Source organism: Argentina silus (genome assembly GCF_951799395.1).
Source record: "Argentina silus genome assembly, chromosome: 13".
Classification (NCBI taxonomy): domain Eukaryota; kingdom Metazoa; phylum Chordata; class Actinopteri; order Argentiniformes; family Argentinidae; genus Argentina; species Argentina silus.
The window spans coordinates 18,529,177-18,544,074 of NC_139667.1; the positions used below are offsets into that span (position 1 = coordinate 18,529,177).

Genomic DNA, 14,898 nt, shown 5'->3' on the forward strand with positions numbered 1-14,898 from the left:
AGAATGTACTGTGGCCACAAATTCCCATGAAAATGTAAAAAAAAAAAAATGTGTTGATAAACATTGACAATTAACAATGTTTTTCATTAACATAATCAACATTAACACAGCATGTTCTTCTTGATTACAATTCTATTTAAAAAGTAATAACTTCACCTGAGGAGTTTGAGGGCAGAAAAAAAGCATCATCCAGAGCATGATTGGTAGAGAGTATTACCATGATAGCCGCAGGGCTTGTGTAGACTTGCAGGGTCACGGTGATATGTTTTACAGACTGTTCGAAACCCCACAGGGGTCGAAGGGGTCAAGGCATAAGTGGAAAGCCCACGAGGTTGATTGTGTTTCATGTGCAACGTGCCATGATTCTCCCTCTACAAGCGTATAAATGGTACAATCCTGTACACTACTGCCACCTTCATATAGTGTGTTGAACTTGCAGTACCTGGATGCACATACTGGACTGTAGCCTTCTACAGCTTCAATAGACATGTTCTTGGTAATTCACACAAAGCCTTCAAAAACTCCAACACTGTAATCATAATTTCCTGGTGTATGAAACACAAGCAAGTACGATAATCCAAGTTTTGTCTGTTAGAAATCCTGCTATAGCACATTGTGTATGTCCCCCCCCTGCTGAGTTAGAGACTACACTCAATATTGCCAATATCATCCAATATTGTCACAGAGCTGCTGTCCATGCTTCGAATATTGGACACCGTGTCGGCAGTATTATCTCTGTTTGTTAAGCAGCTGCCTCAGTTTGTAAAGCTTTCATATGCATAATCTGGTAATGCAGATCATATCAACACCACCCAAACAACTGTATCCAAGCCAGCCTTGCCAAACACCATGAGCAAATGTCAGTGAGAGCTTGATATGGCCCATCGTCTCATTAATAACCCACAGCCGGATTTAGTACGAAAATTAATTTTGGAGATGGAAGTGGCGAAGGGCAGCAGATGTGGTATTTGGCTAATGAACTTTTAGGCTCACAAAGCCCCATATGACATCACAGAATACAAGATAAAGTGAGTGGACACATTTTTACTAATGATGATATTGACAATAACGCGCTTGTGAGTGTGTGTGTGTGTGTGTGTGTGGGCGTGCGTGCATCCTATGTATGCTATGACTTATTGTGTGTACAAAAGTAATTGTGCAATTTTCCCACAGAACATATTTGCAGTTGACACAGTTTATACTCTGTGTATCCTCATCAGATAAAAATCTCACATCACTCTGTGATATGATCGCAAAATGTATACGTTTCATCAATCATGCAGTGTTCCCTTTGCATTTGTTATCCTAGCTGGCTCATCCATTACACTGTCCTCTGGCCATTAGAGTCTGTCACTTGAAAACATTTACATTGATAGATTGGATGTCAACAGTAATTAAAAAGCATAGCAAAGGTCAACCATTTACCGAGTATGGTTTAGGGGATGCAAATCGGGCTGGCAAGACCAGAGGGGACACTGTAACTTCTTTGTACCCCGTGGAACTATCCAGGATATAACATGAGTGGACAGTATATGGGACTATATTAAATTAAATAGCAAGGCCTAATCCTATGTAAATATGACTCATAGAACTCCCATTCAAAGTATTTTCTGTTTGAGAACGGACGTCTTTGTTAGACATAGACATGCAGCATACTGTCCATATTTGGTCATTGTGTGAATCTACAGTAGCCTACCCTGTTTGTGACTCAGCTCACTGCATTATAACAGTTTGTCTTGACTAGACTTTGAGGTAAAAGGAGGGAGGGTGGGAGTGTGTGGTGTCTTTGACTGTAAGATGATTGTGTATGGACTGAAAAAATCGACATGGACAACTCATAAGAAATTATTGAGAGAGTTATTGACATTAATTCTTGCCATGACAATGATGTTGCCACAAGGCATTGCCATTTAATGCTGGAAATATCCACTTAAATAAATCATACAGTATACGCTTGAGTCTGAAGCCGTCATAATGAGCGTGTTTCATCTCAGCGGGAGATTGTCTGCCAACCAGCTATCTGGCGCTCGCTCGGCGGAGCAGCCACGGACGCGAGCCATTGATTGCGCTATTCCGGTCCAGCTGTATCACGCTGCAATCCCCTCACGAGGTAATATCACCGAAAAACGCATGATTACAAGTAACCAAAGGTCTCCAAAGACATAACAATACTTTTTTCGTCATGATAATCAGTGGGAACAGATGCCATTTAATATAATTCTATTCGATAATAAAACCCTAAAACTAGGTTTATGCAATAATAAGCTACACAAAGTTAGGTGCAAACTCAGCCTACTATAATTATATCCCGAACATCCGCCATATACAACATCCGCCGAATAAAAAGCTAATTGGTTAGTTCTCTTCATTCCAGTTTTCGAATAGAATTTTCAAAATTAATATTGCCACTAACCTAGGACCGCAAATACATTTGAAATGATGGAGACAGAGTGACAACTGCTGTGTATGTGCGCGCGCGTGTGTCTGTAGAGAGAGAGAGTAGGGAGAGGCAGGGGGAGAGAGAGAGCGCGGTGGGGACAGATCGCTATCAACTGAATTCATTACAGTAAACGTCTCCCATGGGTTTCAAGGGGAAAGGCCAATTCTTGCATTAGCAATAAACTATCCGATGTAAGTCATTATGGCTGGGATATCGGAACGCTTTCTTTGGAACTGTGCGGTGCCGCTGCTTACGGGTGTACATGGGGAAGGGGTGGGAGCAAAAAGTCCCCTGCTCTTTGCCTAATGTAATCCTTTAATCTCTTGAAGGCAGCGCGGAACTCAGGGGTGCCTCTGAACCAGCCCGGGAGGCGAAGGATTGAGGCATTGGCCGTGGATAGTGGACCATACCGCGGATGAGTCGAATCACCCCCGGACCTGAACTCGCCACAATGCCCCCTGCAACACTATCCGCCTCCGGGGAGACTCGGACAGAGCTGCTCGGACTGCGGAGTACATCAGCCAAGATGTGGAACCTCTACATTGCATGAATGTCTGGAGCCTGCGCTGGGCGTTAGTTATTGGGGATATGAACCAGGGATAGTTCTGTACCCTCAATGGATATACAATAACAGGACTTTCAGCTTTCCTCGAAAAAAGGTGAAGTAAGACATTACTTTGCTGTTCCATTACTCTGCGTATTGGTGCATCTTGGATCTGGGTGCGTTATGAAATAACTGACCCACTCGCCCACTCAGTAACTAGAGATATCATGCAGATTTGGTCGATTTAGAGATTACAATAAATTTAATTTACAGCTATTAGAGTCAATAGTTTTAGTTTTACGCGCAGGCTATGTATTTATTTTTATATCGAAATGGAAAACGTGAGTTGCCAGCAGTTTTTTTGTTATTGTTTTAATATTTGAGTATGACTCAGGTAGTGTTCCAGATTTTTCAGATATATTAGACACTGACAATTTATCTTTTTTCTGAAATTCACCCGCATGCACTCCGTGTCAAATTGGTTACAATGAAGAACTTTTAGCTTCATCCGTGCTAGTCAAACCAACCTTCACACTAATCTCTATGACTGACGTACAGTAACAGAGTGTTGTATTTAGGAATGTCTCAGGGATAGAGTTTGGTAGCCTAGGCTGATGACCCGTGCGAGCATCCATTCGTTGTCGTAGAGCCAGATCAACTAGTTAACCCTCGGTCAGCCTGGCTGAGGCAAAACGGGTCTGTATATTATAGGTTGATTGGTTACATATTAGTCAAATCTTTTTTCCAGTTGAAGAATGCATATGATCTTATCTTTAGAGCTCAGTCAAATCAGATTGCATGTAAATACTGCTCCTGTTTTAGTCAGTACAAATATAGCATAATGGTGGGAGAACTATTCAGAGAGGAACTTTTTAAATACATAGAGTGTGTGTGTGTGTGTGTGTGTGTGTGTACGATAGAGAAGGGGTTAAGGTTTATGAAATTCCTTCATTGCTCATGTTATGTGCATCTCTCCTTTTTTTCCCCCTCTCTCTCTTCTCTCTCTCTCTCTCTCTCTCTCTCTTTGAATCATTACCATTGGAGGACTGTGCTCCCTGTGAGTGCAGTGGAGCACAGCTCTGTCCATCACCATGGCATTTGACAGATTAAACACCTCAATGCCCTCTACAAGTTGGAGTGCACAGAGCAAGTGATCTCTTCAGCATCACTCACTTCACAGCTCACTGCTCCTAGACATTTGGCAGCATTTTTTGCTCCTGTCTGAGTTTTTGTTAATTTATTTGTCTGTCTATTCATCAATGTATGCATTCTTATTTATCTATTTATTTATCTCCCTCCATATTTCCTCCACCATTACTCACCCGCTTCAGCACAAGCTATAATGGAAATGTTCCATGAATGTGTTTTAATGCTTTGCATGATTGCTAGGAGTGAATGTTTATCTTTTGTCTTGAAAATGTTCAACTTCACACAAGTACTGTAGGTTTCTATTGTTGGTTATGGCTCAATTGGAGTTAACCTAAATTACCAGTCACCTTAGGATGAGCTCTTATCTCATGAATATGTTATGTGTGCATAGAGATACTGTAGGGTAGGCAACTGCTGATGCTACTATACCTACTACTACCATTTCTACCACTAATAGTACCACTGATGCTACAGTACATACTGTACTCTGCTTTACAATATCCACTGTTGCACTGTTTATGGTGAGGAATATGAGGCAAGTATGTATACCATCAGTATGCACAAAAAGTCCAATTTACAATGCTTTACTTTCTTCAAATTGAATACTTCTGTCTCTGTATATTTAGAAGAAAGCATTCACGATAAGAAAGGAAACCCACTGATTCTCTATTTGTCTCATTGAAATAGGTCTCTGGATCCAAATGTCAAGTCCAAAGGAGGTTGTATCACTCTGGGCCCAGCGGCGTGTGACGTGAGTGAGAGGGAGAAAGAAGAGGAAGAGGAGGAGGGGGGCACTTCAATGATATCCCTGAGTGTACACTACATGGCTCTGTGATCCCCAACATTTGGCCCTCGTTATGGCTAAGAGGGGAAGAAAAATGTGATGAGCTTTGCTATCGTCCCAACCCCAGTGTGGATGGAGGCCAGAGAAGGAGGTTCGTCGCTTAATGAGACCATTGCTCTTGTGTTGGGAGGCTTAGGACAGCCAATTACAAAAGGATTACCGGTGGCCTTCTCCGACATGAGTGCTTGCTTACTGGTGAAGTAAACCAAGAGCAGCCAGAGCTGGTTAAAAAAAACATTTCCAGTGGATGTTTTGTCTTTTTTTTTTCCTATTTTTTCTTTGTTTACTACTACCACCCGGTGTTGTTTCTTGTTGGTCGTTTTTTACTAGGCTCTCCGTTTTTCATAATGGATCTACAGTCACGAGTGTGGAATAAGGACTGGGCCTCTTTTCTCAGACCGTGGATACCCATACTGCTGGGCCTGCACATGCAGTTCTCCCGGGCCTCCAACTGCCCCGAGGAGTGCCGTTGTGACCGGACCTTTGTTTACTGCAATGAGCGGGGCTTGACGTCGGTGCCTCTGGGAATCGGTGAGGGCTACAAGACCCTCTACCTCCACAATAACCAAATCAACAATGCCGGTTTCCCCTTGGACCTTCACAATGTAGCCTCTGTGGAGACCGTCTATCTCTATGGCAACCAGCTGGATGAGTTCCCCATCAACCTGCCCAAGAATGTGCGTGTTCTCCACCTCCAGGAGAACAACATTCAGACCATCTCCAAGGTAGCTCTGGCCCAGTTGCTTTGGCTCGAGGAGTTGCACTTGGACGATAACTCAATATCGACCGTAGGGGTGGAGGAGGGGGCTTTTCGCGAGGCCATCAGCCTGAAACTCCTCTTTCTCACCAAGAATCACCTGAGCAGTGTCCCCATTGGTCTCCCTGAAGACCTGAAGGAGCTGCGACTGGACGAGAACCGCATCGCCATCATCTCAGAGGAGGCCTTCAGGAATGTCACACGCCTAGAGCGTCTGCTATTGGACGGGAACCTGCTAACAGATGATGGTATCACCCCGGGGACCTTCCAGGACCTGGCGACCCTTCGTGAGCTGTCGTTGGCGCGCAATTCCCTCACATACCCGCCCTCACTTCTCCCGGGAGACGTTTTGGTGAAGCTGAACTTCCAGGAGAATCAGATGAATGAGATCCCTGTGACGGCCTTTGCTGGGCTACGAAAGCTGGAAAGGCTGGATATTTCCAACAACCAGCTGCAGTCGCTGACACAGGGGGTCTTTGACGGCCTCGTCAGCCTCAGACAGCTCACTGTTCGGAACAACCTTTGGCTGTGTGACTGCAGCATTAAATGGGTCGTACTGTGGTTAAAGTCCCTGCCAGCCTCGCTCAATGTGCGCGGCTTCATGTGCCAAAAGCCCGAGAGGGTCCGGGGGATGGTAATCAGGGAGCTGAACACCGAGCTCATCCAGTGCCCTCGCAGTATGCCAGCGCCTGCAGCACCGTCTCCACCCACCCTCCTGCCTACCTTCCCCGGTCTCACCGCCCCCTCCCCCTCCTCCTCCACGGACTCCTCCCCAGCCACTCACTCCATCTCTCCATCCAGATTCCCTTCCTCCTCAACACATCCAACCCTCCTCCCCTCGCATCCCCCCAGAGATGGGGAACAGAGGACTAACCTGCCCCTGGACCCCCGCCGGGAGACCCTGCAGATCACCTTTGCCGTGCTCAACGGCTCGGCCATCCACATCAGCTGGCGGTCGGCCTTCCCCGTCACTGCCTACAAGGTCACTTGGGCCAGGATGGGCCCCAGTCTGGCAGGCGACACGGTGAGGGAGAGAATGGTAGGAGGGGAGCACCGAGGCATCCGATTGGCCAACCTGGAACCTAAGTCCACCTATCGGATCTGTGTCATCCCATTGGATGCGTTCAATAACTACCGTCCCAGAGATGATACAGTCTGTACGGAGGCCACAACCAAGCCAGCCTTGTTCAGACCTGATAACAAAGGGCCAACAGGACCCGAGCAAGCTACCCAGCCAGACCCCAGCTCTCCTTTCCTGCTGGCTGGCCTTATTGGAGGGGCCGTGATTGTAGTCCTGGTGTTGCTCCTCAGCATCTTCTGCTGGCACATGCACAAGAAGGACCGGTCGTCCTCGAACAAGTGGAAATACAACAAAGGAAGGAGAAAAGATGACTACTGCGAGGCAGGAACCAAAAAGGATAACTCTATCCTGGAAATGACTGAGACCAGCTTCCAGATAGTCTCGCTGAACAACGAGCAACTCCTCAAGGGAGATTTCCGCTTACAGCCTATTTACACCCCTAATGGCGGCATAGGTTTCAGAGACTGCCCTCTGGGGAACAATAGCACAGTATACTGCAAGAACAATGTTCAGGACGCAGACTTTTGTCGTACATGATGTTTTTTGTGTGGAAAAAGAACATTCAAAACCTTTATTAACAAATACACTTCACTTATAGGACACTGTACAGTATATATTTCAAAGACCCATGTCTACAATGTAATTTATACGCCGGCTGGACTATAATGTTTAATTCAGCTATCTTTTGTATTCCTTAGTAAACTGCTAATCTGATTTATAAGTTATTGGTTTCTCGAATTGTGCTACTCAGTTCTGTGCAGACAGATTTGTACAATCAGAGCTCTTTCACTACATTGAATACATGTTGTTATGTTTTGATGGGATCTCCATGAAACCTGGGCTGTTTTGAAGTCATAAATGGACAATGAACATATGTTTTGAAAGTCGGGGGGGCGGGTTGGGGATGGGGGGAATTCAGTGGTTCACCTGTTAATTCAGAAGTACCACAAGAGGGCATTGTTTTGCAATTCAAAGCTTCATACAGTAAGAGGAACCATCAACAGTAGCTCTGCCTAAGTAGTTATGCTGCAATTACACATTTCATTGCCACAAATGGAACAATTTATAAATTGAAGGTGAGAAAAAGCTTGGAAAATAAGTTTATAAAGATGGTGATTTTTTAACCACATAACTGATTCATAAGCTGTCAAAACACAAATATTGCTTTTTCATGGACTTTTCTGGCAACTCATTCACAGGTCATACCTTTTCCACCACTAGAGTTAGGCTACTGCATAAGAAAAATGTATTTTGTGATAGCTGAGTTTAAAAGACAAGTAGGAGAGGATACTGTAACAAACACATCTGTCATTTGTTCTGAGGACTGGGAACCAACTAGTTCAGTTTTTTCTGCAAAAAAAATTATGTTATGGTGATATATGTGCCTTGAAATTATCAGCTCACAATGTAAAGTGTTTTGAATCCATATGTTTTTGCACAAATGTGTACTGTATATACATACAATTGAATTGTTGTTGAAAAAACTTGCCTTGTTTTCGATTATTTGTATCTCTTTTAATTTAGTTGCGATTATATTCATTTTACTTCACATTGGATCAGGAAAAATGTTCATGACAAACAATCCAACACATTTTCCTGGATTTTGACCCAAATTGGTTTGAACAAACTGAATATAAGAAGCCATGACAGGTATTTGGGATTTCTGAATAACATTTGCTGTACTACAGTATGGTCCACTTCCCATATTCCAGCAAAACAACTCTAACATTTGTCAATCAGAAATGTTAGCATGGGTGGGAAGACATACGTATCTTGAGTAGGAGTTCACTGAAATATAAGGAGTATTTGCTCTCTGACAATGAGATCATTAGATTGTGACTCAATTTATCTCTAAATGTCAGTCTCATCTCATCATTTCATGACTTGAGGGGTTTTCTCAATGACATCGACTTCTTTGGAAGTAATTCACTGGTTATGTGGAGATGTGATGGCGACGGTGTGGAGTTCACACACCGTCACATCAGAATCACAGTCTGAGAAGTCTCATCAGCTTGCACAAAAGTTGAGGGCTCGTGCTAGTTTGGCAAGTGCATCATATGCATTCATTATCATTGAACAAGTCGTTCAATGATAATTGAACAAGTCGTTCAGCAATTTATGTTGAAAACGAAGACTGGGGAGTTTGTAGTTTCTTTTCTTTCACACCCCTAAGTTCTCCTCCATGGCAGACTGCTTGTTAGTGCTGTGCACCATTTCTTTAATACTGAACCTGTCTAAATGGTGGCAAATTGTACCCCTTTTCACAAGTTATACTCGTCTGTGCAAAGGTCAAAGGAAATGATGTTCGATAGCAGAACTGCTTCATTCAGACTGATACTTTTGCAAAACTCATTCCACGCTGTTCTGTAGGTCACACAGTCCTATCTGGCCTCTCTGCCGCCCTTTATATATTGAGAGCTACAATTACATGAGACAGTACAGATCCAGGTCATGGCTCAGACTGTATTTTCCATAACCTCTGCGTTATATGTGTATATGTGTGTACAGGACTTGTATCGCAATTCCATAGAGAGAGAGAGAAATGGTAAATGAGGCTTGTGTACAGTACCAACTCTTTCTGACCTTTCATCCGCCTCTCTGGTGGGCCCGCTGGGACAGTAGTCAGCCATTAAACCCTCATGCCTGTGCCCTCCAGCCATGTGGTCATCTGCAAACAAGCACAGCACCACCTCCTTCCAACTTCTCTCTCCTCATGGACTAAGGTGATCCTAATCTTTTGAAAACAAATTTGAAAATACATTATTATGGTTGTCTGTGTGTTTTATTTGGCCAGGCCCACTGAGGATATCCATGAGGACAGAATCCTAATATGATATTAACATGAGTAACTCTGGCTTTTTGTGTACGGTATATCATGCGCTGTTGTCAATGGGAGGTTTGCTTTAGAAGAGGGGAAGGTTTACACAAAAAATGGAGGTCCTTGTACTGCACGTATCTCTTGGTAGGTTTCAGTGCTGGGACATCTCAGTTTGCATGTAGTCTATGGATGCAGTCAGTCCATGCAGTGCAACGCCTTGGAGTGACAATGACTTCATAGCCTCCATTTTGATTGTATAATTATGATTGTTCCACTGTATTATTTGCTTAGATGGGGTTACATGGAACATTGTTATGTCAAGGACCAAAGCTTTGAGTTTCAAGATGTATATTTAGTGAGAGTTGTTCTCATTAATGCTATATGATGGTAAACCAAAATAATTTGTATTTGAATGAGAGGAATCTGGATTTTGATTTCATATTAAAAGATAGTTGCACAGTATACAGTGGCAGAACAGAAAAGTATTTGAAATACTTGAACCCAAGTCTGTACAGTGGAGGCATAGGGAGAGTGCACAAGCAAAAATTACAGCTTGCTGCAGCTTCTGGGCTAAGGAAAGCGCGTACGTGCTGTAGTCATGCTGCATTACTATTTTTCTTAAGTCATAAATGCCTTTGGTAAAGGATTCCTTTCCCCCATTTCCATGGTATAATTGCAATTGATCTGCTGTATTCCTTTAAAATCACAGTGCAATCATGTTTGCTATGGTTATAGGCATTGTGTACAATGGAAAATCTTTCAAGGACCATTGCTTTGAGTTTTAGAAATAATTTTTTTCTTTCAGTAAGTAATCATCACAAAAATGCTGCAGAGTCACTTCTAAACATGACTACTATTCAAATGAAAATAATCCAGAAAATAACAGACAAAATATATTACTTAATATGACCAAAGCACATCTTTTGTATAATTGGTATAAATAAATAAAATATATAATAATGATTTTTATAAATCAGGAACATAAACACAACCATCTATCTATAAACATTTGTGTCCATGTGAATCTCACATGGTTATTTTATCTCAGCTTTAACTACAGTAGTATCTTTACATGATGACAGCTGACCTCACAGTAGTGGCGCCAATCCCTGAAATAAGAGTTGTGAAAGTCAGGCTACTGATTACCTGATGGCACACATTGAACTTATATTGAGATAAGTTCCTTTGGGAGAAGCCTGTTCAGTGGAGAAGATTTACTCCTCGTGTGCAAATCACTGCAGTATCAAGATGGTGCAGTACTAAAGTGTTTCTCCGGCGGTGGTTTGTGGTTACTAGCGAGCGGAAAGCAGTCTAGAGGGAAATACACAATATAGTACCCTAACTGTCAAACAGCTATCAAGGTCTTAGCCTTAATCAAAAAGCAACAGCAGGGGGCTAAGTATCAAGTCTCACTTAACTGCATGTGGTAGGTTGATAGAATGGCCCCCCCCATTCCCATGAACATTTGGGCTCCATTCTTCATGATTATTACCTTGGTAAGCTTTCATTAAATTGCATTCGAAATCCACCAAGAGCGTCCTGTCACACACACATGCACATGGAGACGTGTGCACACACACAAACACACAAACACACACACACACACACACTGGGGACCCCTGAATAATGGTCTCCCACCTCACTATGTCAGGGGTACAATTATCAAACACACACACACACACACACACACACACACACACACGAGTATCGATCTGAGGGGCTCCACTGGATTATGAAAAATGGTCCTGAGCTCTAATGGTATTTCACCCGAAATAGACTGCCTCCTCAGTTCTGAGCAAAGCTGAAAATGAGTGTGGGGAAAATCAGTGGCAACTGTTATCTTGGGTTGTCCTTGTGTCTTCTTGTATTGATTATGTGTTAAGTGTCAAGTCATTAATAATTTGTGGTTTTTATGATAAATTGATTCTTCAGGAGAGGACAATTTAATTTAAATTACAGCAACACTACATGGGACTGTGATTTTTTAATTGCTATCACGAATAATGTGAGTCAATCAAAAACATGAACAGACAATGATCATCATCAAGAACATGTCTGCACCATCTGACAGGCAATCGCTGGGGAAATTTGAAAAGTATTCTCAGATATATTCTCAGACAAAAACAACATGTTGGAGGAGGACGTTGTTGATTGCTACTGAGTTATGTGAATATTTGTTTGATTTTCTATTTCTTACCCGGTACACAGCTTTTTAATTACTTACTGGTACACAATGTATCTCAGTTGTTATCAATAAAAGTAATGACACAAACACCTTCTGTATTGTACATTGCTGACTGTGATACAGTGCATTGGCAAAAAGTCTTCATATTCCTTCTTCATAATACTGCGGTAAAAGTTGCCGACCACACTGAAGTCTAGTTTGACTTCATTTGACCTTGACACCATTCTCTGTGCAGCTCTCGCTCTCACTTCTAATCAGCTCCTGCAGTGAAGCTGGACCCATTGTTACCAGAGTGTGTTTTTGTGTGTGTGTGTGTGTGTGTGCGTGTGCGCGTGCGTGCGTGTGTGTGTGTGTGTGTGCGTGCGTGTGTGCGTGTGTGTGTGTGAACGCATGGGTGTGTTTATAGGTGGGTGTAAGCCTTTGTGTGTGTCCCAATGCGTACAAGAGGTTATAGGATGCTGCCTTACAGAGTGTGTCCTATTATCCCATAACATAACGGACTGGGGGGCTGCATTACTCATGGCACTGGCACCCACCCAAAACTCTCAGCCTTCCTTCATAATCACTGCCGTTAGTGTAGCCTTCATATGATGACAAATTGAGCTCCAATTTCAGAGAGGATTTTAAGCCAGTGTTCATCCAGCTTTATTACTTCTATCCATTCTCAGCCTCTAAGAAATACACGTAGTCTTCTGGTCTAACCAAAGGTATTTTGACCTTCTTTGACCTTTATTTACAGTTAATATCAGAAATCGACCTGGGAAGACTGTGGCGCACTGTACCAGGGTATCTGGGTGTAGAGTCGTTGATGAGGTGCAGAGAGGTTTGGAATTGATAGGTCCAGAACCATACAGTCCACAGAGAATACAGAGTATAGTGTACATAATGTACATATACATCAGAGATTGAGAGTTTTAATGGCTGCCATGTTGGCACCAAAAATCCCCAAACACCTCCCAGTTGATGCAAATTGGAATGTTACTGCTATAAAGCAGTTCTTGGTTCTTCCTTTTGGCCAAATCACATTTCTACTCCTCTCGATAGATCCACTTGATGTCGACACCTCTCTACACTTTTAGTGTGATATATAAGATATATAAACATTCGCTTGATAGTTATGACCCAACATGTGAATGGATATGTATATCTTAGCCACTGCAACCAGACACCGCTTTGGATGAATTGCTGGGGTGTGACGATTGATTTCCAATCTAATGTGCATTACCCTAGCGCACACACTCCCACATATAGACAGACGGCCCTGATAGATAAGTAACAGAATTGCATATTTTTCTGATTAATTCGATTAGTATCTGGTGTTGACCTGCTGACTGAGTGGATTGCAGGGTATGATTTTCTGCTGAGGCGTAATGGCTTGCTGATGACGCTTAATGACCGTGTGTGTCTGTGTGTGTGTAGTTTAATGACCATGTATGGTCACCCTTGGAGAGATCCCCACTACTTAGGTTATTGATACTGGGGGAAGAGGCTTCTCCCATAAGCTCCCCGCAGTCATCAATAACCACTCTGGCTGCCCACTAACTGGGTTATGAGAGGACATGTTAGCTACCTAAATAATGCAGCATCTACCATTACTGTTATGACCCCTCTCAGTCAATTAACCTATCTAATGGATACACAAATGACATGGATATGACATCATGCGGTGTAGAAATAGAGGGAAATGTTTGACAGACCCAAAAATGCACACTTTTCCCAGTCAGGTCAAGAGGTCATCACATTGACCATGTGATCAGATAAGGGTTTGGATGGTGTTATTTGAGTTGTTAATTATGAATTATAATTCGAACAATGTTTTATGCTGATGGAGTTAGTCAACTGAAAAGGCAAGTGAGGTCACTGATACGGCACAACGACATCACATTGAATGGCAGGAAATTACCTCATATGCATCCAGCCATTAGTGTGTTTCAGTAGGCGTCTTATTCACTGAAACAATGACTGAGAAGAGTAGGCCATAGGACAAGATGGCTAGACATAACAAATGGGAATTCATAACACCATGGCCCTCACTTTGGTAAAAGCTGCAGGGTCATGCCATTGACACCCAGCGCAAAAATACCTCAAACATATCCTCTTAAACAACACAAATGTTGTTTCATCATTAGCCTGCTATGTTGTTTTGGGTGTCGCTAAGAACATATTTGAACAAAATCATTGCAGAAAATATGACCTAACATGCTAACAACTATTACGATAGACTGGTAGCATAACTAGCCAGCTAGCATCTGCTGGTTGATGTTGAAGTAACTTCTAAGCGTTATGCAGTTGATTAGTAAAAATCATATGTAAATATATCAAACGCGAAATCCATACGTGACTGAAAATCTAATGCTTGACTTCAAGCTACTTTGACCAGGTTGCTATGGAAGTGTCCCAAGGTTTACCCCAATCTTGACTCAAGTTCTGGGATTTTCTACAAAGTACCCAGAACAGAAGAAATTGCTTGAGAAGAGAGATTGCACAGAATCTTCTGTGAATCTCCCATCTCTGATCCCGAGACCCAGCTTATCATTTTTCCCACCTCTATATCCTTCTCTCATGACCATAATGAGATTCCCCCTGAACGTTCACAGGGATTCAATGTCCTTTTCAAATCTGTTTCTCAGTAATAACCCCCCCCCCTCCCCTCTCTTCTCCAATTCAGCACACCCCACACCCTGCATATAATTTATCACTGCTCCCAGTTAATAAGAAATCATTCCAGGGCAATGTCAGAGAGAAAAAAGTAATTTAGATCCAATCAATACTCAATGAAGACATTATACAACAGAGTCAAGTACAGTACGTGTTTACCTGTTTATTTTCAATAAGTACAAATGAGAATTATTGCTACGCCACCTAAATTATGATTATAAATGCATTATGGTGAAGATAGGTTACATATACATATATATTGACATTATTGTCACCTAATCATAAATTCAACAACTGCATTGGTAAATATTGGTCACGCTAGTTAGATTATCAGAGTTCAATTATTCTTGGAGAGGATATACAATAGCCAAACAAACAATGCAATGACAAGAGATATTATAAAACAATCTCCAACCAGTAAA

At 42.5% G+C, this 14,898-nt stretch overlaps 1 protein-coding gene across 1 annotated transcript; it reads left to right on the forward strand.

The window, feature by feature from the left end:
• Nucleotides 1-5,324: 5,324 nt before the first annotated feature.
• On the forward strand, nucleotides 5,325-7,352 carry LOC310814542 (leucine-rich repeat transmembrane protein FLRT2; the record flags this gene model as incomplete). The annotated part of the gene is made up of 1 exon (XM_083684026.1): nucleotides 5,325-7,352. The coding sequence occupies one exon, from the start codon at nucleotides 5,325-5,327 to the stop codon at nucleotides 7,350-7,352; it is 2,028 nt and encodes a 675-aa protein (XP_083540152.1).
• Nucleotides 7,353-14,898: the final 7,546 nt, after the last annotated feature.